General features: G+C 46.6%; 9 protein-coding genes across 9 annotated transcripts; all 9 read left to right on the top strand.

Moving 5' to 3' along the window:
* Positions 1-453: 453 nt before the first annotated feature.
* On the top strand, positions 454-1005 carry BKA78DRAFT_357806 (uncharacterized protein; the record flags this gene model as incomplete). Its single annotated transcript, XM_066892286.1, has 1 exon — positions 454-1005. One exon carries the CDS (start codon positions 454-456, stop codon positions 1003-1005), a length of 552 nt encoding a protein of 183 aa, XP_066738175.1.
* A 1077-nt stretch (positions 1006-2082) lies between these two features.
* On the top strand, positions 2083-2801 carry BKA78DRAFT_357807 (uncharacterized protein; the record flags this gene model as incomplete). Its single annotated transcript, XM_066892287.1, has 2 exons — positions 2083-2559; positions 2610-2801. 2 exons carry the CDS (start codon positions 2083-2085, stop codon positions 2799-2801), a joined length of 669 nt encoding a protein of 222 aa, XP_066738176.1.
* A 1317-nt stretch (positions 2802-4118) lies between these two features.
* Positions 4119-5606, top strand: BKA78DRAFT_300665 (uncharacterized protein; the record flags this gene model as incomplete). Its single annotated transcript, XM_066887231.1, has 2 exons — positions 4119-5190; positions 5245-5606. The coding sequence occupies 2 exons, from the start codon at positions 4119-4121 to the stop codon at positions 5604-5606; spliced, it is 1434 nt and encodes a 477-aa protein (XP_066738177.1).
* A 1341-nt stretch (positions 5607-6947) lies between these two features.
* On the top strand, positions 6948-7289 carry BKA78DRAFT_300666 (uncharacterized protein; the record flags this gene model as incomplete). The annotated part of the gene is made up of 1 exon (XM_066887232.1): positions 6948-7289. The coding sequence occupies one exon, from the start codon at positions 6948-6950 to the stop codon at positions 7287-7289; it is 342 nt and encodes a 113-aa protein (XP_066738178.1).
* Positions 7290-14960: 7671 nt separating this feature from the next.
* On the top strand, positions 14961-15818 carry BKA78DRAFT_300667 (uncharacterized protein; the record flags this gene model as incomplete). Its single annotated transcript, XM_066887233.1, has 1 exon — positions 14961-15818. The coding sequence occupies one exon, from the start codon at positions 14961-14963 to the stop codon at positions 15816-15818; it is 858 nt and encodes a 285-aa protein (XP_066738179.1).
* Positions 15819-18671: 2853 nt separating this feature from the next.
* BKA78DRAFT_357810 (uncharacterized protein) lies at positions 18672-20792 on the top strand (the record flags this gene model as incomplete). The annotated part of the gene is made up of 2 exons (XM_066892288.1): positions 18672-19453; positions 20186-20792. The coding sequence occupies 2 exons, from the start codon at positions 18672-18674 to the stop codon at positions 20790-20792; spliced, it is 1389 nt and encodes a 462-aa protein (XP_066738180.1).
* A 524-nt stretch (positions 20793-21316) lies between these two features.
* On the top strand, positions 21317-21949 carry BKA78DRAFT_300670 (uncharacterized protein; the record flags this gene model as incomplete). The annotated part of the gene is made up of 3 exons (XM_066887234.1): positions 21317-21403; positions 21483-21609; positions 21672-21949. The coding sequence occupies 3 exons, from the start codon at positions 21317-21319 to the stop codon at positions 21947-21949; spliced, it is 492 nt and encodes a 163-aa protein (XP_066738181.1).
* A 762-nt stretch (positions 21950-22711) lies between these two features.
* BKA78DRAFT_384155 (uncharacterized protein) lies at positions 22712-23609 on the top strand (the record flags this gene model as incomplete). The annotated part of the gene is made up of 5 exons (XM_066893093.1): positions 22712-22738; positions 22793-23059; positions 23179-23316; positions 23368-23522; positions 23575-23609. The coding sequence occupies 4 exons, from the start codon at positions 22712-22714 to the stop codon at positions 23389-23391; spliced, it is 456 nt and encodes a 151-aa protein (XP_066738182.1). The 3' UTR covers positions 23392-23522; positions 23575-23609.
* Positions 23610-24308: 699 nt separating this feature from the next.
* Positions 24309-24990, top strand: BKA78DRAFT_300672 (uncharacterized protein; the record flags this gene model as incomplete). The annotated part of the gene is made up of 3 exons (XM_066887235.1): positions 24309-24399; positions 24524-24753; positions 24838-24990. The coding sequence occupies 3 exons, from the start codon at positions 24309-24311 to the stop codon at positions 24988-24990; spliced, it is 474 nt and encodes a 157-aa protein (XP_066738183.1).
* Positions 24991-25776: the final 786 nt, after the last annotated feature.

Consider the following 25776-nt stretch of genomic DNA (forward strand, 5'->3'; position numbering starts at 1 on the left):
CAAGTGATTTCGGACCCGAGGAAAAACGCCGACTGTTGCGAGCGGCCGTCGCGTCCGACGCAAGGATACTTGGAAGCGGTGTTGTCTTGGCAGGTTGACCCCTTTTGATTTGTCGGACGATCTAACAGTTAAGCAGACAAGAACATGGCCTTGCAGTCCATTGCCAGGCTTTTTGCGTGCGCGTAGCGACAGCTCCCATTCCTGCTCTCAAAGCCCATAGAACACCTGTTTCCACTGCTCGTTCCTTCATCCTGCTTTGCATCTTCCTTAGATCAGTCGCCTGCCTGGTCTGCTTCTATATACCTGCATCAATACTTCGAGAATGTGACGTCTTTTTCTCGGCATTTTTCCGTTTACCAAGAGCGCAAGATCCAAACCGCCAACTGAATTGTGGAGGGCCTTCAGACCCATCGAGACTCTCTCGAGATGCTAGAGATCTGTCAGGCCACCAGGATGACTGCCATGCACAGCCCCTGGCAAGTCTCGCAACTCCCCCGGGAGGTCCAGAACAGAAGCACTGCATTGAACTTGAAGCGGTTCACCAAGCTGGAGGTCCTGACTCTCACGCCAAATCTCCTGAGCGACACTGCTTTCGACTTTGGGAGCTCTTGTTATGCAGACGGAGGACTTGTTCAAAGAGTGCTCAACAAGCTCCCGCAGAGCCTGAAGTGCCTGTGCATCGTTCCTTGTTGCGATGCAGTTGAGCCCGCGCTTGATCTCGCATGCATTTTTCAAATAAACGGAGATCTTGACGCCTTTGTGCCCAATTTGGAGTCTGAGCAAATCCTGTTCCTTGCCATCCCTCGGCTGCACCTGCGCCAGAGAAGGGGTGTGACCCGAGTCGTACAGATTTTGTGCAAGGACGCGGGATACATCGAGGAAGACTTTGGCAAACTTCCTGTGCATGGGGATAGCGCCAGTACAATTCGATCAAAGTGCACCAGACTTATGTCTCGGTACATTACGATCATTCAAGAGAAGCGGGAGTCAATCGCTTATCCTTAAGCCATTGAGGCCCTTTCTACTCACACCGGACAGGGGTAAGAGGACCCATCAACAGGCACAGACTGGCCAAGTCCTGCCCTGTTTTCCTCTCTCGCACCAAATGATGAGCTGAAAAGAGAACAGGGATCACTGCAAGATCAGCCGAGAACGTGGACGCTGCCTCGCAGCCTGACAGTGATCTTAAAGTCCTGAGTCGCTTCCTCTCTTTTCTTCGTTGTGGGGAGGTTTTCGATAGATCATTATACTAATCCATTCACTTTCCGTGCCTTTCATCAAATCCTTGTCCAATACGAGTTCTGTTTCTATACCATGGCACAATGAGGATGTATTCTATGAGCAACAGGGTCCCCTCTCACAACCGTCACTTGAGCAGCACTGTCCATGCTGCCTGCGAAGCTGTGACGAATGGCCACGGCTGTTCCTCAGCCACGGATGATGCGGTATTGGTCTGGAATACCTTCAAGTCCTCACGTTCCGCGATGGAATTCGAACACTTATGGCCTACGTCCCAGCAAACGTTCAGACCACCCTGAAAGTATCTACTGCAATGTACGGCATCACTGAAGGACGATTCTGCTCTATGGTCTTGCCAACATGAGAGCTCGGCCCTCGTCACCTTTGAAGCATTGCTTTTGCACTGTCTCGCCCGGTGCTGCAGTCTTTAGCCGCATTCAGGCCATCCGCCCTCAGGACATCAAGACCACCCTGATTCGACCGACATCATCAACGCACTCCCTCCGCTCACCGCGCGCTCTACCATGGCAACTCCGAGCACCGAGTTGTCAACATCGGCCTCCAGGATCTCCCCACGGAGCTTGTCAGCGAAGTCGCACAGTGCTTGCCAACCAAGGGCCTTTGCAGCCTTTCTCTCACGCACAGAAAGCTTCGAGATGATATCCAGCCCGTTTTCTTCAGCATGCAACAATCTCTATTGCAAGTGGCAGACCCAAGTTAGGTCTCTTTTTCAAAGAGGTCTCTGGGTCGAGGGAGACCCTGACCCACTTATTCCAGAGCCTGAATGTCAAGTACAATCCGTTCGAGAGCTTTCTCTACAAACCATGAGCATTCAGCGTCTCAATGATTCCCCGCCTGGAAGAGAGCGCTGGAACACACACCAACAAGAGCACGCGTCAATCGCACGGTCCCGAAGACGCGATGCTTTACCAGATCCTCAAGACCTCTTCCCACATGAAGGAGTTGTGTCTCGAGATCCTGGGCGATCTTATGCCGTCAATGAAAATCCCGCATGGATTCAAGCAGCTGAAGGTCCTCTTTCTCCGCAAACTACCTCACAGCTACAGAGGCATGCAATTGGACGACCCCAACACATCTCACGTTTCTCTGCACATCCTCGTCTGGACTCTGCAGCTCCCATGTCTTCTAGATGTCAAGCTAGAGAACTTTGGCACGATGATCGACGTCGAAGACGTTGCAAACAAGAATAATGGCACATTGCGTGCCCGATACGTCAGCATCAAGAATCCACCACCACCAGGAGCGCTCACTCCTTCGATTGGCGATCACACTTCTGGCACTTCTGTTGCCCCACTTGGCGTAACCGAATAGCAGAAGGCCGCGTATGCACCACCATCATCGGACAACAGATCTTCGAGGACACGCAGTACATTGAGGCGGGGTCCGAGCGACTCTCTGCTCTCGAGCCTGCGAATGCCCTTGAACGCTTCGAAGACATGGTGCGACAGTACTGCAACTATCTGCAGTCGAAGCGCGACGCCGTCTCCAGAGCTTCGTTCAATCTCGTCGACAACGCGGCGGCCACAACTCCATCGGACTGACAGCCGCACTCGGTCACTCGAGGAGGACCTTTCCTTGTGGTGGCTCGCGATGCTCTTCCTTCACCCTTCGCCTTGTACTATTCGTCCCCTGAGAAAGCCTTCAGAGTCTCCGCGGCCATATCGCCAAACGCTTAGCAATTTCTTTCACTCCTCTTGATAGTCCCCCAACCGATGCGCGCTTCCTCAAGACTCGTTTTTGGCTACACCTCTGAAGACGAGGGCAAAGCCTTCTTTGTTGCTCGGCTAAGTATGTACCTGGAGCCTCGCGAAACCAACAGGAATCTCAAACGGACCCGCGTCTACCGACTCAAAGTACCCACCCAGAGCGCCCATTCTCGACTCAATCCCACAACTAGTGAGCGCAAATTTTGCCAGTGCGCTTTACGAGTCCGAGCCCCGCTTTCTCAGCAAGACACTCCAGGCCTGCCCGAACATGAAGCGTCTGCGGCTTGAGATCCTGGCCGTTGTCTTGCCGTCAATCAACAGCCCCCGTGGATTCCACAATTTGGAATCGCTTTCCTGAGACAGGTTGCACGCATCGCGCTGCCCCTAAGCCCAGAAACTCCTGGTGGTAGACTATCTCTCAAGTGCTTTACAAGGCTTCTCAAGCTTCCAAAGATTACGGACGAAACTCTAGACGGCTTTAGCGTGCTTGAAGATATTGGAACTATTACTCAGGCTAACTTCAGAGCGTTTCGCCCGATTTATACGCCAAATGACATCACTGTTGCTTGCGCAGATTACGCTATAGAAGGCGCTGCAGAAGACTTATTGGCATGCTTTCATAGCCTGGAGGTACAGTGGCACTAAGGCTGAGGACGGCTGTCGCGATATTGAAGGGGCTTGAGCACAAGGAAGAAGTGATTACAACCCGGCAACCGGCGATACATAGAAAAGAGAGGCCTGATTTTGTTCGAAGAGTCCCGCGAATAGTGATTGATCATTTGGAGTCGCACATTTTTCATGAGTTCACGTGTCATTGAAAAGTGATTTTGATCAGGCCCCTGCCGAAGGGATGCGCAGAGATATACCACCCGATCATTTGTTTAGCGGTGCAAAATTTGTGAAGTCTCAATGCGGAAACTAGGATGGTGAGTTGATGAAGCAGGCGAGGAAAATATGCCTAAGGCCTCAAGTGGCCTCAGGCTCACATTTTGCTGGGAAAGGAATTGTGTCGCCTTCTCTCTCCGCGCCGTCTTTCTCCAACCACCAACCGTCCCATCCCACTAAACATCTCATCACCTCTTAATGCCACGGACCATGAGCGTTTCTTCATCAACAAATTGTGCCACCAGCCCAAAGGCGAGCTGTCTCAACATGGCCCCGACAAGTCAAGAGCCTCTGACCCCTGCGAGACTCGTCACTCTGCCAACGGAGGTGGTGCAGGGGATTGCATTCCATCTGCGCAGTCGGGACATTCTGAGTTTGATGAGGACTTCAAAAAGCCTGCACGATGCTGCCAAGCCCGCTCTTTACCAATATCCCTCGATTCAAATCGACAGCATAAAACCGAACCTGGCCACCTTCCTTGCGTCTTGTTCCCTCCCTGAGCAAACGAAGTTCCACCACATCCAAGGCCTGCACATCGCCTACGGTCCTTTTAATGATGCTTTATACGGCCCAGACGTTCCGCGCATTGCTTCGATTCGACGACTTAGAAGAGGCACCTGCTCCCAAAACTACGAGGTAGGATGTCAACACGGGCTAGAGGACATGATTCTCGAGCAAATCATCACCAGCTGCCCCAATATGAAAGACCTACGCGTAGAGATCCTAGGAGACCTGGTACCAACGATGAAGATATCGCACGGCTTTTACAATCTGCGGAGCGTGTTCCTGCGCAAACTTCCACACGGGTACGGACAGCACAGTAAATTCGGGGAGATTTTCGGTCAATCGAACAACGATACGTGCCTGGAGAGCCTCTCATGGGTTCTCAAGCTTCCGAATCTTGTTGAAATGACACTGGATAACTTTGGCCATCTCCGCAACGTGGGAGCCGTCGCCGACAAGAACCTCGGTGGTTTCACCCCCAGGTTAATCACCCTGGTCGAGACCTCGATTGGAGCGCATCCCACGTGCACCATCAAAAAGGCAACCAAGTCATTCCTCGCAGCCTTCCGCAAGCTTGAGTGCTTTCAATGGCATTTTTCTATCTACAAAAGGTGGAAGCCCGAGATGGTCAGATGGATCGTCAAGGGACTTTATTCTCACCACAACACCTTGAAGGACCTCACCATCACCGAGAACCGGCATTTAATGGCATTCCCAAACCCACTCCTACTCGAAGTTGAACAGGAAGAGTACATCGATGCCGAGATTGACCTAGACTTCACACCCTTCTCTCGTCTCGAGCACCTGTTGTTAAGCTCCAAGTACCTTTATGATGGTGCCTTTAACAGCCAGAATTAACTTTGTGACGCAAACTTGGTACAAAAGGTAGCTCGGAAACTACCGACCGGACTCGAGCAGCTTTGCATCGTCCCAGCCGAAGACATTGTCCAGCCCGCACTCCATCTCACTGCATACCTCCGCCTGGAGGACGACTTGTTCAACTCTTTTCCAAATCTGACGGCCAAAAGCATCTTGTTCCTTGCACCTTCCCGCTTACACATGGGATATGACGGAACACAAATTCGCGTTATCAACCCGGAGTACGACGATGCCACCTACATTGAGGAAAACTTCGGTCGCCTACCAAAACGGGGAGAGCCATTTGGAGGAGTGCTTTTCGCCTTTGAGAGGATGGTTGAGAAGTACTGCGACAGTCTTCAATCGAAGAGAGACGCCTTTGCAGAAATGTAGTGGCACTTCATGCTTGGGAACCGGCATGGGATGCGTCACTCGCACGACCAAGCGACATCATTTTCAGCGATTTGGCCGAGAAAACAAGCACCGTTGATGGCATGGAATTGCTGGAAACGAGATTCCTTTCGGCTGAATCACAGATTCGAGAACAGAGAGGCCAGAGACTTCTTTTTTCGTTTGTACTGTATAGCTTGGGGTTTTGGCGGGGTTTAATTTGGGTTACGACCACGCAGTAGACACCAGACACTTGGCACTCGCTGATGACCAGCATTGTATGTAACATCCAAAGGCAACTTCCTACAGCCCACGTTGCATCTTGTCGTCTGCCCTTGCATGGACGACTTGGTACAGTGCTCACTCCTAGCACTGAATAACCACCTTACTAGACCTTTCTGCTGTACTCATCTCAAAAAATCAAACGAAGACAGCAAAAGCGCCCACAAATCGTTGCAAAACAGCTTTCCGACGACATATGCTTCGTTAAGCATGACTTTTGCAGCCTCCCTTCTCTCGGCGCTGTCAGGACGCGCAGGAGTGTAGGGTAACTGACGAGGCAAAAGTGACGCCACAGCCAGCAGTAGTCAGTTCGTCTCCTGTGGTGCAGTCAACTTTTTCCTTGCACCCTGACAAGTGCTGCTAATAGTTTGAAGAACATGATGCAGCAGAACTGAGAATACTTACAGGCGAAGGTCGCGCAGTTGTGAGTTCTTGCTCGGCATCTCGATCGTCCCATGTATTTTACTGAATCCGGTATTGTGCGTCGCACCAGTCGAGTTCCTCTGTTGTAACCGGCACACCGGTCGGAGAAGGTCTTTGAGGAACATACGACCCACCACCGAAATCTCTGCCAGACTCCTCGCTCCCGGTGCCGGCAAAAGGATGAGACAGAAATACTGCGAACACTTGAAATCCAAGAGCGACACAGTTGACAAGATGGATACTGTCGTTCTTGTGGGAGGTTTTGGGACTGCACGAAAACACATGCGAGTTCGCGGGAGAGGACGGCCGAGGGACGGGAAACAGAAGCAGCAGAACAATGCAGACATGTATGTAGAGCTGTCAATTGCCACAGAACCACCCTAAAATGCAAGTGATGGTTATTTAAACAGGTGCATTCTTTTCAACACACAGTCGATAGTGTGTAGACAATGGATACGTTTTGTGTTGTTTCGAAGGAATAAATTGCGAAGGAGCTTTTCAGTACTGTTCTCTGGCAACATCAAACCACTTTATCCCCTTAGCGATCCTATTCAAGATTTCTGAGCACTCATACCCACTCCCTCCCTCAGCAACCCCATTCAAGATTTCCGAGCACCCATACCAACGTACGTCCCCCTTATGTCATCTGGCACGCCCATTCTCAAGCTTCCGACCGAGCTAATCCAAGCAGTTGCGGGCAACCTGGAGAAAAAAGATATGCAGCGTCTTGCCTTAACCTGCAAGGAGATCTACGGTCAGGTCAGGGCAGTCCCTTTCAGGTCCTCTTGCATCTCGATGAACTCGACGTACCCCGCACTGCCACTGATGGTCCGATCTGTCTTGGACAATCCAGATCTTGCTCTTCGTATGCTGCACCTCGAACTAAGCTACAACCTGTTTGAGGATGCCTCGTACCGTCCAGGTGCGATCAAGATGACCGGAATTCGCAAATTCGGTCCAATTTTCCGATCTCCATTGTAAACAGTAGTACCGATTTACATGAGAAGAGTGGATTGTTCTTGGCAGGCTAGTCCTACTACTAAGGCTATATAGGTCTATATAACTAAGCTATTAGCCCATCCATCCTACCTGCTAAATTATAATAGTACTACTATAAAAACAAGACATTATCCTAACATCCTAGTAAATAAAAGTAATAGTAGGAGGGGTATTATATTTTACTAAATTATAAAGTAATCCTTACTACTATAAAAAGTAATTCTTTAGGGGTATTATATATCGTGAAAATAAAGGGAATTATTAGTTGTTAGTCTAGGAGGTAAGTTAGTAGATACCTCTATTAGCTGCTTTATAAAGCTAGTAGGTAATATAGATTTAGTATATTATACTTAGGTAGTTTAAGTAGGCTATATTTAGAGGATATAGTTAAGTTCCTTTTAGTTACTAGTAGCTTTACTACTAAGGATAGCTATATATTAGATAGTATCTATTTATTAGAAGTTAGTTAGTTCTAGTAAACTATAGGTAGTTAATATAGTATAAGGGTATAGGAAGTATTATCTAGGTACTCTTTAGGTTTAAAGTTATCCTCTTAAACTAGTAATCCTTGTATCTATTTATACTACTAAATAAGAGACTTAGTAATCTTACTCTTATAAATCTATTAGTTGTATTTATTATTAAAGTCTTAGAATTTAGCTAGGTACTTAATAACTTTAGGGCCTTAACTATACTAATAGTAGTATCTATCTAGCAGGTGTTTAACTATATAGAGCAATTTAGGATCTAGTATAATAGGCAGCTAGAAATAAGTTCTACTAAATAGGTCCTTATCTAGTGCAACACTAGGTTTAACTTATTTAATTAAAACTATAGGATATAGGTTTTAGTAGCTATATAGGCCTAGTTCTACTACCTTACTATAGCTAGTAACATATATAACTAGGTAAGGTCTAATATAGTATAAGGAAAACTTACTATCCTAATTAGGAGCTTAATAGCCTAGCTTAGTACCTCTATATAGTTTAAGGTAAACTATGTTACTAATCTAGGGGTAGTATAGTAGGTGCTTGCTATTAAACTAGAGCTTTATCTATAGGTTAGCCTAAGCTAATATATCTATTACCTTATACTAATAGAGCTTGTATTATTTAGCAAGGTTACTATTAGTAGGGGCTTAGTATAGTAGAATTAAGTTAGGTTCCTTATAAACATTCATCCTATATAGGTATTTATTAGGAGTCTATTTAGTAGAAGCATTCTTAGTATTATTTATTTAGTAATAGATAATAGGGAGCAGATCTAGCTAGTTAAGATAGCCTTAAGTTATCTAGAATTAGAGGGTAATCTCTAAGGTTTAGTTAGTACACTTGCTTTAGCTATTACTTACTAGATAGTAGGCTATTATAATATATAGCTTAGTACTAAGGCGCTTAAACATTAAGGTCTATATATTAGAAACAAACTTTTAATCCCTATCTAAGATAATATATATTAGCAGGCCCTAGTAGGCTATAGCCTTAAGAAATACACTAGCCTATTTACTAGTACTCTAGTTATGCTAACCTTTAAAGGCTAGAATTACTTGGGAAGCTTTATAAGTAACTAATATAAAGGTATTATAGCCCTAGTTCTTAGGAAGAGCAACTATAATATTAATAGTAAGGGTATAGAATAGTATAGATAGACTTAGGATAGGCTTTAGCTTACTAAAAGGCTTATACTAAAGGGTTTATACTTCTTTATATACTAGGTAGTAGTCAAGGTATTTTTATAATTAGTAGGCTATTTTCTAAGTATAGTATCTAGCGTGTAGCCTTTTATACACTTAGTTAAACCTACAATATAATTAGTAATTATAAGCAAAGTAAAAAATATTAGCCTATATAGATTTAGGGATGTACAGCTAAAGGCGCTTATCCTTACTATCTATATAGTAGATTAGGCCGTCCTAAATAACAAATTGCACTCTAGGTTGCTTATCCTTAGTAAGGATATCCTATATAGCTAAAATATATTTATCTCCCTTATATACAGCCTCTAGGTGCTTATAGTAATTAGTAGATATTTCTACTAGAGTTATATAATATATATAACACATTTTAGCAGGGATATAGTTACTTTCTATATTAGCATAGCCTATTTTAGTTCCTAGTTATTAGTTAATATACCTCTCTAGGATTTTATTAAGGTCTACTTATAGGTGGTTAATAGTATATTATAGGTATAAGAGCGTATCTAGTATAGTATACTCCTTACCTAGGTAATACTAGAACTCTAGGTTAAATCCTAATAGATATATAGAGGATTGCACGAAATAAAGGTTTATTTTATCTATTAAAGATATAGAGAGGGATGTTTACTTAGCAATACCTAGGGAAGATATATAATCTATAATAATAATAGTTAGCTTATCTATAGAGCAAATAAATTAGCATAGTTTAGATACTATCTAAATAGCACTAGCAATCTCTATCTTAGTTAGCTAGAGCTTTAACTCTACTAGGGTAACTAGTTAACTTAAGAAAGTAATTAGCTTAATATCTTTCTAATAAATATTGGCCACCTTCTTAGGATTACCTTTTATATAGTATAGTATAACCCCTATCCTATACTTAGTGCTACTATCTATATTAAGGTATAGGTGCTAATATAGGTTAAAATATACTAGAATAGGGCTCTTAGTAAAGGCTTTCTAAAGCTTATTAAATAATTCTACTAGCTTAGGGTTAGGTTCTACCTACACCTTGCTAATATATTATGTACATTCTACTTAGGTAGCCTTTAAGCTAAGTAGCTTTAGGCCCTATACCTTTTAGTAGTATAAAGGTATAGTAATAAGAGTATAGTTTCTAATAAAGTAGTATAGCTAATTAGTAAGGTAAAGGTAATACTCTAGTTCTTTTATAGTTTTAGAGAAGTAAATACTTAGAATAGTATCTAGCTTCTCCTTAATAGTAGTTACACTAAAACTATTAATATATTATCCTAATAAGGTAATAGATAGGAAAGCTATAAAGGACTTCTTAGGGGATAGTATTAGGCTAGTAGCCTCTAGCATAGTAAATACCTTATTAAGGTGCTCTAGGTGCTTATTAAAGGTTTTAGAGAAGATAATAATATCGTCTATATAAACTTAGCAGAAGTATTAGTAAGGATATAGTAGGCCTTCTACCTACTATTATATAAATAGCAGGGCATTCTTATAACCTATTAGGGCCACCTTAAAGCATTCTATTCCTTAGTATAATATAATAGAGAACTTATATTAGTTCTCTATAACAATAGGCTATTAGTAGAAGAATTAGAGGGTATCTACTACTATAATATTGGCTGCTCCTAATATAGTAGTAATAATATCTTCTTAATTAGGAATTAGCTATATATCTATAAGCATAATACTATTAAGGCTGCAAATATCTACTATAATATATCCTTTTTAGATAGGTCTACTTAGCATGTCTATAATTTGCTATACTATAAAGATAGAAAAGCTAAGTAGTATTAGTTCTTTAGACTATTCTATTAAGTCCTAGGTATAAAGTTTATTAAAGTTCTTATTAATAAATTCCTACTCTTTTAGGCTAAGCTAGTAGATCTTATAGGCTAGCTTTACTCCTAACAAGGCCTAGTTCTTAATAAGAGGGATCTTTAGCTATTAGTCTTTAGGAATATTAGCAACTTGGCTATTATCTATAAAGAGATACTTAAATTTATAGATAAGCTTATTAATTTACTAAAGATATTCTTCACCTAAATTATAGGTAATAATACCTAAATAAACCTTTTACTCTTTAGTAGGGTCTAATAGGGTAATCTTTCTAGCCTTATCTACTTTAGTAGACATACCTATCCTTTTATTACTATAATATAATAGACTATTAGTTAGGAGACCCTTATCTAGCAGGTTATTCTACTTATTAATATAATAAGCATATAGGGGTGCTATTTACTTATTAGATCTAGAAGCCTTTAGTTTTCTAGATAGGAGGTCTAGGTGTATAATAGAGCTAAATTAGTAGATTAGTATAGCTTAATAGCTAGAATAGCTGCAATATAATGCTTAGATATAATATATATAGTGCTATCCTTATTGCTCTTATAAATTATACTAAGGTACATCTTTACATAAATCTTATATAGCTTAGTAGTAGTATTAGCTACTATAATAAACCAGATATTAGTATCTACTAGATAGTAGAATATTCTACTAGTAGCTCTAAGCTATAGTAGATAAAAATCTAGGGAGAATTAGTAATCCTAGTCCTAATAAAGCTTATTACGCGCACGTATATTAATAGGTACTAGCTTAGTACTAAAAGTAGGTACCTTAGTATTAGTAGCAGCCTTTATAATATACTTCTTCTTTATATACTCTTTAACTAAGGTCTTTATAGGCTATGAGGCCTTGATATACTATAATAGATAGTATCTAACTATTAAAATTAAGTACTATACTAGTTTAGTTTAACGTGTTAGAGCTAATAAGCAATTTACCTTAGAGCTTTAGTAGGATATAAATTTTAAGAGAAATCTAGCCTATAATAGCACAGCTATTTAGTAGCTTGCCTAGTATATATAGTAAAGCCTTAATATATTTATTAGTTAAGAGCTTTTATTTGCTAACTAGGTTAAGGTTTATAGGTTAATCTAGCTTTTTAATTTTATATCCTTAACTAATAAGATATGTATAGTTACTAAGTGTAGGTATATATCTAGAGTTAATATATAGGTTTAAAAGGGTGCTATTCTTTTATAGAGAAGCACTAATAGTAGTGTACTACTAGGAGTAGTAAGCCTTACTATATTACTTAGTAGGAATAATAGATGCTTTAATAATCTTATTATTAGTAGGAACTATTTAATAGTCTTTATATAGTACCTTCTTTAAGCTAGGCTTATATCTATTAGTATATAGGTGTTAATATAGTTAGTTATATAACTTAAATAACTTATAGCAGGTCTAGTAGGTAATAGAGTAGATAGTGCTATTAATATAGCTAATGCTTATAAAGCTAGCTTGTATATCCTCTTTAGTAGATAGCTTAAGTAGGCCTTTAGTAGGGATGCTCTTAGTAGCTTTATTTAGCTAGGTGTCCTCTATAGTAAGACTCTAGAGGGTTTTATTAATACTAGCTTAGTAGGCTTTAGCTATAGCCTTAAAGGCCTACTCTTCCTTAGTAGCATTACTATAATACACGCGTTAGAAAGGCTATTATTAGAATAGTTAGTTTAACTAAAAGCCTTAGTTTCTACTAGGCTAACTATAGTTAGTAAAGTTCTAATATATACTATAGAAGGAGTTACTAGTTTCTAGTATGTTAGATATTATCCTTTCTAGTATAATAGGGCTGTTTATAAGTAGCCTCTAGGGTGGTGCACCTGTTAGCTGTTATAGTAGGGTGTTTATAGCTAGTAGCTAATACTATAACTAGTATAGCTAGTATAGGTGTGTATACTATAAAAAGGGCATATAAGTAAACTAGAACTATTATCCTTATCTGCTAAATCTAGAGTATAAAGAGTATAGGTTCTATAAAGTAAAACTATATCTATATGCCTAGTTCTAGCTAAATAGGCCTTAGCTAGATTAGCTAGATTAGTTATACTAACCTGCTTAATTCTAGTTCTATAGATATATAGAAGTATAATAGCCTAAGTAATACTTAGCTAATAATACCTATATCTCCTACTAAGCGCGAAGCTATTCTATAAACTAATTAACTATAGTAGTACTTATTAGGGCTGTAACTATTACTTGTAATAATAGGTAAATCTTTTAGTAGGCTAGTATAAGCTAGGTATAGGTATCTATAATGTTACCTAACTTAGTAGTATATAAGAATAAGTAGATATAGGAGGACACGTCCTTCTAAGTAGTAGTATTAGCTAAAGTATACTCTATATAGAGTAAATAGTTAATAGCCTTAGATATTAGTTCTTTAAAATGCTCTACTAATAAAGAGTACTAGTCTTCTATAGTGCTATAGTAGAGGCTAGTCTTCTTAAGATATAAAAGGCTATCTATATACTATTTAGCGGTAGAGCCCTAGAAGGTCTAGAATAAATTAGCCTTTACTATATCTTTACCTTAGTGGGCTATATAATCCTTAATATATTTAATAAAAAAGTGTATATTATAGATAACTAGGTTATTGCTACTTTGTACTAAATTACCTTCTAGCTAGGATATAGTAATTAGTAGGTTTAGGTAGAATAGCCTAATTTCCTAGGTATAAAAGTAGTTTCTATTTCTACTAGTACTAGTAGAACTAATAGGTCCTAGTAGACTATACTTACCTTATAGACTATACTTGCCTTAGGTGTAGCCTTAGAGCGCCTTAGTAATAAGGGCTTATATCTAGGCTATAGTCTCTTTACTAAGATTATTTACTATTCTTAGAGTTAGTATAGGAGTATACTATAAGAGATCACTTTTATGTAGGGAATATATATTAGTAGAATTGTTAAGATTATTAGTACTAGTATATTAGGCGCATTTATAGGTGCTAGTATATTAGGTAAAGGGTGTACTAATAAAAGGGTCTAGATTATTTATACTAGTAGAAGTAGATAGGCGCCTATCCTAGTTAAAGAGACTAGTAATTAATCTATATAAAGAGGTAGTAGCTAAGCTTTAGCTAATAGTAGATTACTATAATAGTATTAGTAGGTAAATAGCTAACATAGTATTAATAAAATAGTCTATAGTATATTAAAAGCTTTTAGCTAAGGATAGCTACTCTAGAGGGTATAGTAGAGGGTTGCTAACTAATATAGACTAATAAGAATATAAAGAGTAAGAAGAGGTAGATAGGGAGGCTAGAGCTTATACTAGATAGTCTATAGTAAAGAGCTACAGATATAATTAGTAGGATAAGTAGGCTGTAAAGGTATAAGGGTTAGTATACTAGAATATATTAAGCTACTAGCTAAGCTAAATAATAGCAGGGCTTAATAGTATAGAGTAGATAAAGGAAAAGGTAGTAGTAAGGAGTAGGGGTAAGAGCTTAGAAGGTAGTAAAGTCTAGGTAAGTAGGTATTAGTAAGCTTAGGCTCTAGTAGTAACTAGTCTAATTAGGTAGTTCCTATAGGCTGCAGCTTAGCTATATTAGGTAGGTAGTAATAGATAGTATCTAACTTAGTAGCCTACTAATAGCTATTTAGTATATAGTTTAGTAAACTAATTAGGAGGAGGCTTTAGAGGAGCTAGTAGTAGTATAGATAACTAAAAGGCCTCTACTAGTGTTATATCTAAGGGAGTGTAATAATAAACAACTTTTAGCTACTACTATAAACAGTAGTACTGATTTATATAAGAAGAGTAGATTATTCTTAGTAGGCTAGTCCTGCTGCCGAGGCTATATAGGTCTGTATGACTAAGCTATCAGCCCATCCATCCTGCCTGCCAAATCGTAACATCCATATAAGGACAAAGACTTAGATGTTGTCCCTCTTTTCGACTTCGAGGATCTCGCTCTCCAATGGCTGCTGGCTTTTGCATCCAACCTGCGCACCCTCAAGCTGGGCATTCTGGGGGATCTCTTGCCCGGAATGCGTCCAGATCATGGTTTTTAGAACCTTAGGATCCTGCGTGTGGACAGATACCCCCATGGATACCGTGGAGGTGTCCGTGCTACCCATTTAGAACCGGACTACGTTGACAACCCTTCGTTCCTCGAACTCGTCTAGATGTTCGAGTTACCCAAGCTCACTACCCTGGTTATCAAGCAATTCGGCACTGTTCGGGATGTTGGTCGCGTCTGCGCGCCACGACAAAGCATGTTCAACATTAGGTCAATTGAGCTCGTAGAAACCTTTTTCTCGGGCTCAGACTCCCATTCCGTTCAAGAGTCTTTGCATCTATTCCTTGGTGCTTTCAAGAAGCTGGAATCACTCCACTGGGGTCTCGCGAATCGGTTTCATAACAAGCTTAGAGCAGTGGCGTCGATTGTCGACGGCCTGAGCCCGCACAAGGACACGATCAAAAATCTGGTCCTCGTCCAAGATCATCACGACACAGTGCCCGCCCGACTCCAAACGCCTTGGAACTTGCCACCAGAGATGGAGGACCAGACCAACACCACGGACTTTGACCACTTCACCAAACTCGAGACTCTGACCGTATTCGGCAGAGTTCTTTGCGAGTCAGGGTACAGCTTGCAGACACACCAGTTCGTCAAGAGCCTCGATCAAGTCTTCGCCACCACAATCCACAAACTGCCACTTTCCTTGCAACGTCTGACCATTTATCCTCTGGACATGGAGGCCGAGCCAGCGTTGCACCTGGCGTCCCTGCTGGCACATTGCAAGCCAGCAGACTATGCTCTCGAAATCAAGTGCTTGTTTCCGCCAATCATGGCGCTGGGCATGCACGCATCCTCGCCTTACATGCAGGCTCTTTTGGTTTCATACGCAGACGAGCACGTCCTTGCGCCTCGACATGGTCAACTTCCACGCACGGATGACATGCCTCTGATCGAGGCTGACTGCCAAGGTCTGCTGGATAGCTATACCGATATGCTACGTCAGGCATCCAATGGGCTGTGAGAAGTCAACGCAAGGTAATGAGAAGCCGTAGAAATCTCAACGAGCCCAAAAGGCCAGTCAACGAACGGTAACTCGGACGCCGTAGAAAGTCCTACAATCCCAACTGGTAAAGAGGAAGCCATAGAAAGTTCCCGTGTCAGTTCAACCAGGGCCTTTTTTCCAGACACAGTTTGTTTTCAAAATTGCCGCAAATACGACGGCCTTGTTCGATTTGGCAGCACACCATATCAGACTGCACGATCTACACATTTGGTTTTTTTTTAGCTCACATGCGGACGCATTGTTGCTTCATATCAGCGCGCTCGCTTGCTCTGTAGACTTATCAATGCACTTTTTTTGTCCTTGCTTTGTGCCACCCCTGCTGCTGAACCTCTTGATATTGATTACCGTGATTATGCTTTCGCGATTAAGATCGCTTCCGCAGTTCCTCAACCCTGCTCGCAGCTTACACGCGTGCGGCCTACCGCTGCCAGCTTTGGCATACTATTAGTCTCCATTATTGCTCCACCCAAGGACGCATCAATGCTTCTATCACCTTGTTCAGGAACAAAGCTACAGGGCTTTGGTATTCCTCGTACCTGCTTTGACAAGTTGTCGCACCCCCGTCCTTGAATGAGATATGATTCATCAAGTTAAAAATTACAGGCACTGCTTCAGGGGTAGCGTAAGAGCCGTCTAGGGGTAATCACAGAGGCAGAAAAGTACCACAATTGATTCGCCCAGGCTACCTAGCAATCCCAATCGCAAACTAGGCTACAGGCAGAACATCTAAACCGCCGCACATCAGCAACAACAACAATGCCGTGCAGTCGCATCTGCATGCACCACTCTCACACAGGTCGCCTCCACTCTTTCCAGGACAAAGGAAATAGAAATCCATGACGGCTTCTTTTGCGTCCACCTCGCTCACACGCAAGCAACTGCATGCCTGTACTGCCTGCATCCAAGCGTGGGCAGGTTGTCGTTTCACGAGCCGGCCCCGCCACGCGGTCTGACAGCGGGCGCGATGCCCGACCCGGCAGGTCGATCGGCGGCCGTGCAGGGATTACATGCAACTCAATTGTGACCGCATGAGGGCGATGCGGTGATCTGCAAAAAGGGGGTTTTGGATTAGAGTGAGGAGGGGATTGTTTCTGGGATCAAATGACGAAGGGCTGAGCGATTGGTCGGTCGGTTTTGCGGTCGCGGTGGGGCTACAGGGGCTGACGCGTGTATGCGCAGTACGAGAGCGCGTCGGCTACGAGATTGGTTAGCGGAGAAAAAAGTAGAAAGGGTTGGCTGGCCTGTAAGTACTCTTCGTCCAATTTTTGCGCTCAAGGCATGCTGATATACCTGCGTGAAGCTCGAACGCCTGCCTCGAGCGGCAGAATCCGGCTGTGGACTGCAGACCTGGACGCCGTGTATGCCCAATCTGGAGCCATTCGGGAGGCTGAAGCAAAGAAGCAACAGTAGCAAAATGGCAGTCCTCAAAACGGTGAGGACTCGAGGCCTCCGGGAAGACAAAGCCGCGTGACAATGCGTATGCGTCCGCGTTGTCCTTTGCCAAAGGGCCTCGAAAGTTTGTGATGCAAACAAAGCAAGTCCGTTCTCAAGAAAGGAGCTGAGTCTGTGGTGGTCTGCGGGCTGTCGCGAGGAGAATCAGTCGAGGACCTGGGACTGTGTAGCCACCATCTGAAGTTTCCTTCGTCTTCATGAAATTTTGCCATGGCTGGCTTCTTCCGGTCCCGCAGCGATCCGAAGCCATCAAGTCAAGCACAAGCTTCGCCGCTCTCTCCGCACGTCGCAAGCGCCTTTCTGCGGGCCCCAGTCGAACTGCGCAGCTCCCGGGACAAACAGGGCACGACGCAGGTAGGCCAGCAGCCCGAGGCAAAGAGTCGCCCGTTGCGGAGTGTCGACGTCAAACAATTGGGTCCTCGCAATCTTTATCCGCATGTATGTCTTGAGGCAAGCGTTCTTCGAATTGCCGCGGTTTCTTGTCCACGAGCAAAGACAGCACAGTTGCGGGCAGTCCTTTGGTTGATCAAAGACGGTGGGTGTGTCGTTCTGAAGTGCCTTTTGGCTACTACATGTTGCTCCTCTGTGTTTTCTCGTCTTTCTTTCCTTTTCTTGTGTGCTATAGTCACTGGATGTCGCTGGTGGTTGTCGCACTGCCACATGTTGTCCGTCATCGCCGGAGACGTCGCCTTGAATGATTCGAGGGAGAAAGACGAAATGTCATTGACTTGGCTGGCGAAGCTGACAGTTGATATTTCTGCACTTTGCCCGCGACAATATTGCGGAAAGGTCATTGCTGGAGGCCTTCGCTAGGAAGCACTATTAGTAGAAGTCGGGGTGCCGAGATATCAAGTCCAGATCGAGGGATGCATGCTGTTTTGATGGTTCCTCAGGCGCTGGTCGTCTATATTGTCGTGTGGTGTTTTGCTTCCTGTGTAGGCGATGATGTCACGGGCGCGACGAGATTCGGTGGGTGGGAACGTTGGGGCCGTTGACTGCTATGTATAGATCAAATGTGACAGGTGAAGGCCGTTGGACCGTTTAAGACGTTCAAGGACTGGCGCTCAACAAGGGACGTTGCGCGAACACCAACCCGGAGAACTCGACGTTCGCTGAGCGCGTTGCACCACCTCCTCGACACCTCCATGTCAGCGCGCGCACTCTCTGCCTTCACCAACCTTGGAGAGGTAAGTTGCACATGAGCAAATTTTTACAACTTGACTAACGAGCAAACAGCTGCCCTTCGTATATAACTCCAGCTGAAGACCCTCCACCAGTCACCCACGACACCACCCAACCCTCGCATCATCCCTCGCTTCGCCTGAACACCATCAACACCTTCAGCACATCACTCCAACGATGGCAACTTGCAACCAGGCTCTCGCCCGCCAGCTCAAAATCGAGCTGCCGTCATGGCTCGAATTGCGCAAGAAATTCTCCGCTCCGCGCATGGATGAGTACCTCGCAGCAGCCCCAGAGCTCACCCCCGCCGACCCCAACGCCATCACGCATGTTGACCAGCTCCTCAAGCGCCTCTCCCCCGAGGCATGCCTCCAGCTCACCAAACAACTCGCGCAGCACCTTGACCAAGACCTCGAGGCCCTGATCGCTTGCCGCGACTTTGCAAAGCGCGACAGGCGCGTCTTCAGGCTGCAGAACGGCCCGTCTGCTCTCACCCGCGTCTTGCTCATTACCTCGCTCTACATCCATTCCAAAGCGTTCGGTATCGGCCGCATGCTTGAGGGATTCCTGGACGACGCGCACGACGCCAAAATCTTGAGGGTTTCTGAATTCCGCACCGCCGCTCCGGTCGTCAAGCCCGCGTTTCCCTCGGCGGACGAAACGTGTATCTTTTGCCTCGAAAGCATGGCGGTGGATGCGGAGGACGGCGACGTGGACAGCATGACCTACGACTCGGACGCCTTTATGGAGTACGATGATCAGGAGCACGAGGACGAGAACGAGGAAAATGAGGACGACGACAAGACTGAGGCCGACTACAACGACGAGGATGAGGACGAGGACAAGACCGAGGTCGACGAGGAAGACGACGAAGATGAGTTGAGCATGACCGGAATGGCCGTCCAGACGCTCTGCGGCCACGTCTTTTGCATGCAGTGCTTGGAACACTGGATCGAAGTGTCCGACCATTGCCCAGAACGAACATGCCGCAAGCTTCTCTGAGAATCGTCCATCCTGAGAGGAAAACATACCGAAGACTGGAAGACCCTTTGCCAAACTTCACCACTTTCACAACATCCAAATCGCGATCCAGTCCGCACAAGGCGTAGCGAAACTTCTTCCGGGTCCAGACCAAGGCGATATATCGGGGCCCGTTTAGTGGCAACGTCAACCCTTTCACAACACCCAAACAGCAACAAAATCTGCGCAAAGTGCAGCTGAGCTTCTTCTAGCCTCAGGCAAAGGGGGAAAATATTCGATTTGCTTCCGCAGCAACGGTAGCGGGTTCCTTCGCCAAATCTTGCAGAATCAAACAGCGGTTTTCGGGCCGTCGAGTACGCCCTAGCTATAGTAACCATTCTCCTTGCTACATTGCAATGCGTCCCTCCGCTTCGTCTGTGTCCAATCAAGCATAGCATTTTTTCCTGTTCTCCTTTGTCCCAACCATTCCCCGCTGATGGCCAATTCTCTTTGTCCCAGTGCTTGCATTGTTCATGCACACTGTACTGCGAATACCATTGCATTGTCGTCTCTCCGTGTACAATGGCTTTGTTCTCTCCGGTCTAGTGCCATATCAAGCCAGCGTAGTCCCATAGACTAGATTCGACAAAAGCAAAACCACAGGTAAACATGGTAGCCTCCAACCACCTCCCACTGTCAGTCTCCCCTCCCTCTGCGCTGACACTCGGCAGCGACCTGATCCAGCTCCCCACCCTCTACGACTACATGCGCGTCGCGCCCTCCATCGTGCCCACCAACACCTCCAACATCACGCACGTCAACCAGCTCGTCGACCCCCTGACCACCGAGGCGCAGCGCGCAGCCATCTACAAGTCTCTGGACTACGACCATTTCCTCGTCAGCGCGCTCACTGACCGCGCCAAGGGCGTCCACATCCAAGAGTACCTCGAGGACATCCTGGCCAAGGTGATTCTGCTGCTAACCATGCACCAGCAGCACGGGGGCTACGAACTCGGCAAACACGTCGAGGCGGTTGTCAGTCTGGCGGCCGACGCCGACATCCTGCATCTCGCGGACTACGTCGAGGCGACGCCGTACGCGTCGGTCTCGCTCTACCGGCCGGATCCGAAGGGGGAGCGGTGCCCGTTTTGCTTTGAGAGCTTTGCGCCGGTTCCGCCGACGACGGATGCAGAGGAGGATAGTGATGAAGACTTTGATGGGGGTATGGACGAGGTCATGATGGCCAAGACGCGCTGTGGGCACTTGATGTGTCTGGATTGTCTCGAGACTTGGGCGAAGCAGTCGGTGCTCTGTCCCGTCTGTCGCCAGGCGCTTTGAAGAAGCTTTTGGAGTAGGCGTGCTGATAGGTGGCTCTGTAGTGTCGTATAGTAGGCTACCCACGTGTTGAACATGTCTCTCTGTTTCTGTTCGCAATTTTACTATGGGATAAATGGAACTTCTTATACGAATCTCTCTCTGACATTGCTGCGCGAGCACTGCATGCGAGGCCTGGTATCAAAAGTGGATAGCACATGTAGCTACAACCGCTCCCTGTACCTCCACGCAAAGGACTTGGTGAATTCCAGTATCAAATGCGTCGGTCGCTTGAATTCTCCATGTATATGTGACTTTAAACATGGAAACTTTCCGCTGCCCTACGGCCGCTTCTACTTGTTGCTTTCCCTGGTCAAGCTCCTATGTGTGCCACGTCTTTTGCTTCCATGCCTCGATGCCTTGTCGTTCCGCCGCCGCGCGCGGCCGCTGCTGGGATTTCCCAAAAGGGTCTAGCTCCGCCGCCGCGCAACTAGGTCTCTTCTGCTGTGCGCCCGGAATCATCTCTTCTTTTCTCTCTGCAAGTCGTCATGGCCGACAAGACCGACAAGATGGAGAACACCAGCAAGGACCATGTCAAACAAGAGCATGGACCCTGCCACGGACATTCGACCTGCGTGAGACAGCCCTCCGGCACCGACTTGCATCGTTCACCGACTGACTCTGCCACTGCCTCACAAACACAAACACAAACAGCTGGACCCCCTCCTAGCCTTCATAGACGAAGTCTACCTGTTGATCCTCTTCGTCGAGGTGGAGTACATAGAGAACAAGACACATGAGCAGAAGCTCAAACTCCGTGACGAGCTGCTCAGGGAGCGTGGTGCGTCAACCACCTACCCGCGAGCTCCCACCAGTTCCTTGCCGGCATGCTAATTTTTCCAGAGCGCCGCGATATGCAGATTCAGAAGCTCCGCGATGAGCAGGCCGCGTGTAGATGCTGCTGCTGCGGTTCGCTAGGCTCGCAGCTTGCGCGTGGACAGCAGCAGCAGGATGGTGCCCCGACCGCCGCCGACACCGCCAGCCCTGCCGTTCCCCCTCGTCGCGCGAAGAAGCGTCACGCGAAGCGTCGCCGTGCCGCCGCTGGTGTTGTGGCCGACAAGTCTGCCGACGAGGCCGAGAAGGACGGCCCTGACGGCGAAGACGAGAGCCGCAAGGAGTGATCGGCCGTCTTGATGTCAACCGGTAGCGAGCTCTCCGCCCCATTGACTGGACTCTTGTGCTAACATTGATACAGTGGAGAGACGCCGGCCTACACCCCGTCAAGCTTGACAACGTCACTCGCCTTTGCAAGCAAGAAGAAATGATGCCCGTCCAAGCCTACTGCATCCCGGCCATCCTCAATGTTCACAACTGCACGAGCACTCCACGGATGCTGGAACTGTGGCACCAAAGTCTTTGAGAGGACGCCTGTTCACGAAATCATACTCACGGGCGCGTGCTTTCAAGTCTTCCCCGTACTACTGCTTACCGGAGAAGAGAGGGACATGGGATTGTGCTGGGACACTGCACTGAGGAGTCTAGCTTAGCAAATGAATCCTCCTTTCCACTCTTCAGGCATTGATGTATCTATGACTTTGTGGATGGGCATTGTGAATAGTAGTGTGTAATCACAGTGAATACTTTGCAGTTATCCAAGCATTGAAAGTCATGGTGACTCAGCCATACGGGGCAAGTGACATTTCCGCACAGCTCTTCGCCGTTGCCTGGGGCAGTGAAGTTTCCGCCTGGCTCTCCGTCGTTGCCTTCCTGCCTGCCTGCCTGACTGTCTGACTGTGAGGTGAATGTGCTCAGTTCGGACTAGCTCCCCGCACACTCGCTTGCTTGCTCGCTTGTGTGCGTGTTGGTTTGTTTTTGCGTTGCTCCCACAACCAACCCTCCTCCTAATCCTCCTCCTCCATCATCAAATTTCCAACCAAAGCTCAATGGTGGATCGAAACTTCTCCGCGCCGGTACGACCGCTTCAAGCCCATCACTCCCTCACTTCACCATTTAACGTCTCGCAGCTCCGCCTTTTGATCCGCCGACGCTCTCTGCTCTGGAACTTGCCAAACCTAAGATGTCGGCGAGGCTTTTGCTTTCAATTCACCGCGGCGTCAACGAAGACGCCGTGCGCCAAGGCGCAATACGTCAAGTTGACCGACAGGACGATCGCTTTCAAATTCGACAGTCTCAAGGACGCCGAGCGCGCCGTCAAGCACCCCAACCCTGCGATTGCTCGCGAGACCCTTGATCTCCTCGGCCCGAGCGAGCTCATGAAGACGTCCGAGTGGGTCCGTTTGGCAGGCGCTTCGGAGCCTCGACACTTTGTGCACCCGCTTGAGGGCCAAGTCAAGACGTCGTCCTTGAGGTCACGACCTCCGAACGGCTGACTGCCACTTCTTCCGCGCAGTCTTACTGCGCAACAGCGCTCGAGTTTCTTGATGAAAATCTCGGCCGCAATCAAGTTCGCGCGCTCATGTGTCTTGCGGACGCGGCTGACACCATTTTCACCAACGACTGCTGTTTGGGGTTGAGTCTCCAACAGTGGGTAAGTCGCCACGAGTGACTGACTCCCAAGGCATGGACTGATGACTCGCAGATGGGTAAACCAGCCGCGGCCTGATTGTGCCTCTCATTCTGGCTGGTACCGTCTTCACCGATGACTGCTGCTGCGGCCTTCAGTAGCGCTTTGGAGTCGCTTTGCTTCGTGTTGCTGCTGAGCTGAACGCTGATCAGCGTGGCACGCGCATTGAGGTATGTCTCCTTTACTTTTTCGCGCTTGACTTTGCTGACTGTGTTGCCGCAGCGATGTGTTGTGTCCCCAAAACACTTAAAACAATCCCCAAAAAACTTCAAAATCATAAAACAATCATCAAAAAATGTCAAAACACAAAGTCATCACCAAAAAAAGTCAAACAAAAGAAAAAACGACAAAACACTTGCCGCTCACTTCACAAAGTCTGCTTGATCTGGCAAGGACATGGCTCAGACTGCCCGCCACATACGGGATTCTCATCCTCTGTGATGGCCCAGTTCATCAACCAGCAGGGGCAGCTTTGGGTAGTGCCTCGAGGTTGACCTGCTTCGACTTTGCTTGGGTGTTTTCCGAGCTGAAAACTGACGACTTTGGCACCAAATCGTATGCCTTCATCGCTTCCTCTCTCTTGACTTTGCTGACTGCTCCGAAGAACAAATGATGGGCCACACGGTCAAGAGGTGCACGAAGCCAGTTGGTGTCTCTCCGGGGCATGAATTTGCAAGTGCGACAACTGCGGCGAGATGGACCACACGGTCAAGAGGTGCATTCCGTGGCTCTTGGTCGAGGAAACCACCTTCTTCGCTGTGGACTCTTTGCTGGTCCGTCAAGCAGTCTCTTCAGGAGTGAGAAGGTTGTCAGTCAGTACGACCAAGACCTTCTTTTCATCTGAAGCTTTGTGATGGTGGGACTCTGTGAAGCCGCAAAGACCTCCCAGCCAATCACACATACATCACCATCACTTCCCATTTCCCCATACCAAGGTTGATCCGGGTTGTTTTGTGATGAACAACTGCAGGCAGCGCGGCCACAACTCGCGCGACTGCCCGGAGCCTCCTTCGGCTGAGAACGTTGAGTGCAGAAAGTGCCAGCAGAGTAAGTCCCCCGGTCCAGCCTTTTTGGTTTGCCTTAATTGACTTGCGTTTCCAGAGGAGCAGTTTCAGAAGGACTACCTTTACCACTTCCTCTACCTGTACCAGCCTTCACATACGCGACTCAGCGCATTCCAGCCACGACGACTCGGCGCATTCCAACCACGACGACTCCAACGAAGAATTTCACGACTTTTCGTCGGACACCACTGCCGTGGGTCACTTCTCCAAGGATTGCCCCAACGCTCCCAAGCCCGTCCGCCGCAACTGCGGTGAAGAGGACCACATGAGCAAGGAGTGCGAGACTGAGACTGCGAGGAGTACGGCCATGCTGCTCGCGATTGCCCAAAGCCGAAGGGTAAGTCTGAAATTTCGTCGTTGTGGGAATTTTTGCTGACCGTCTGTCGTAGCTCTAGGCTTTTTCGCCTTGAGGGCCACGCAGCTGTGGAGGGAGAGGCACCAGGACGGCCGCGGTGACGAGGAGGATGTCGAGCCACCACCGCACCCCCTGTCGCTCAGGTGCAATGACGGGAGCTTCTGGCTGGAGATCTTCGAGCGCCATGACCCGCCCGGCCAGCCAGCCAGCGAACCTTGAGGAGTCGCGCAGGACGCAGCCAGCCCGCCAGAGCTCAATGGGTCTTGCCATTCGCCGCGATTGGAAGGAAAGGTTGAAGAGGGTACCGCCATGGCAACGAACAATTTGGGAAACTCTTAGGTGGACTGCTAGTTCGTAAATAGGCAACTGTCTCTCATACATGCTCGCTTGCTTTGGCCCGTGGCCTGCTCCTCTTCGTCTGTGTCTTCGTGAATTGTCAGTGTTTGCAGTTGCCTAATCGCGACAACCTCAGCTTTGCGCATCGTGTAATCTGCGGCCACAAGGGTTCTGACAGCATCGTTTGCTGACTTGACAGCGCAAAGCGGCAAAATTGCACAGCAAGCTCTTCCGAAGCGCGCGGGACTGACGCTGCCCAAGCCTTGACCACGACAATTCTTCCACCGCTATCCACGATCTGCTTGAATGACCTGTTGTCCGGCAGGTTCTCGCAGCCTTCCAGTCACGTCGCCGGCGCCTCCAGTTCTTTGTCCAAGGGACAAAGGCGACGCCACAGTGCCAGCCCACTTCTCGAAGTCGCCCGACCGCGGCGCACATTAGAGAAAGTCGTCGAATTGGGCGTCTGTTCTGCTTCGACGTCCAGTGCTCTGACCGCTGGCTTCACTCAAGGGCGAAGACAGTTGCTGAGGTCAGTAGAGGCCTGGACGCGCACCGATTGCACAGTTTGCTGACAGGCGATGGCAGTTGCCGCAGACATCATTTCGCCGCAAAGACTTGAGGCTTACATTCTCATGTCCGCATCAGAATCTTAATGGAGCAATCGACCCG

This window comes from Phyllosticta capitalensis (genome assembly GCF_038381095.1).
Source record: "Phyllosticta capitalensis strain CBS 128856 chromosome Unknown BKA78scaffold_14, whole genome shotgun sequence".
Taxonomy (NCBI): Eukaryota; Fungi; Ascomycota; class Dothideomycetes; order Botryosphaeriales; family Phyllostictaceae; genus Phyllosticta; species Phyllosticta capitalensis.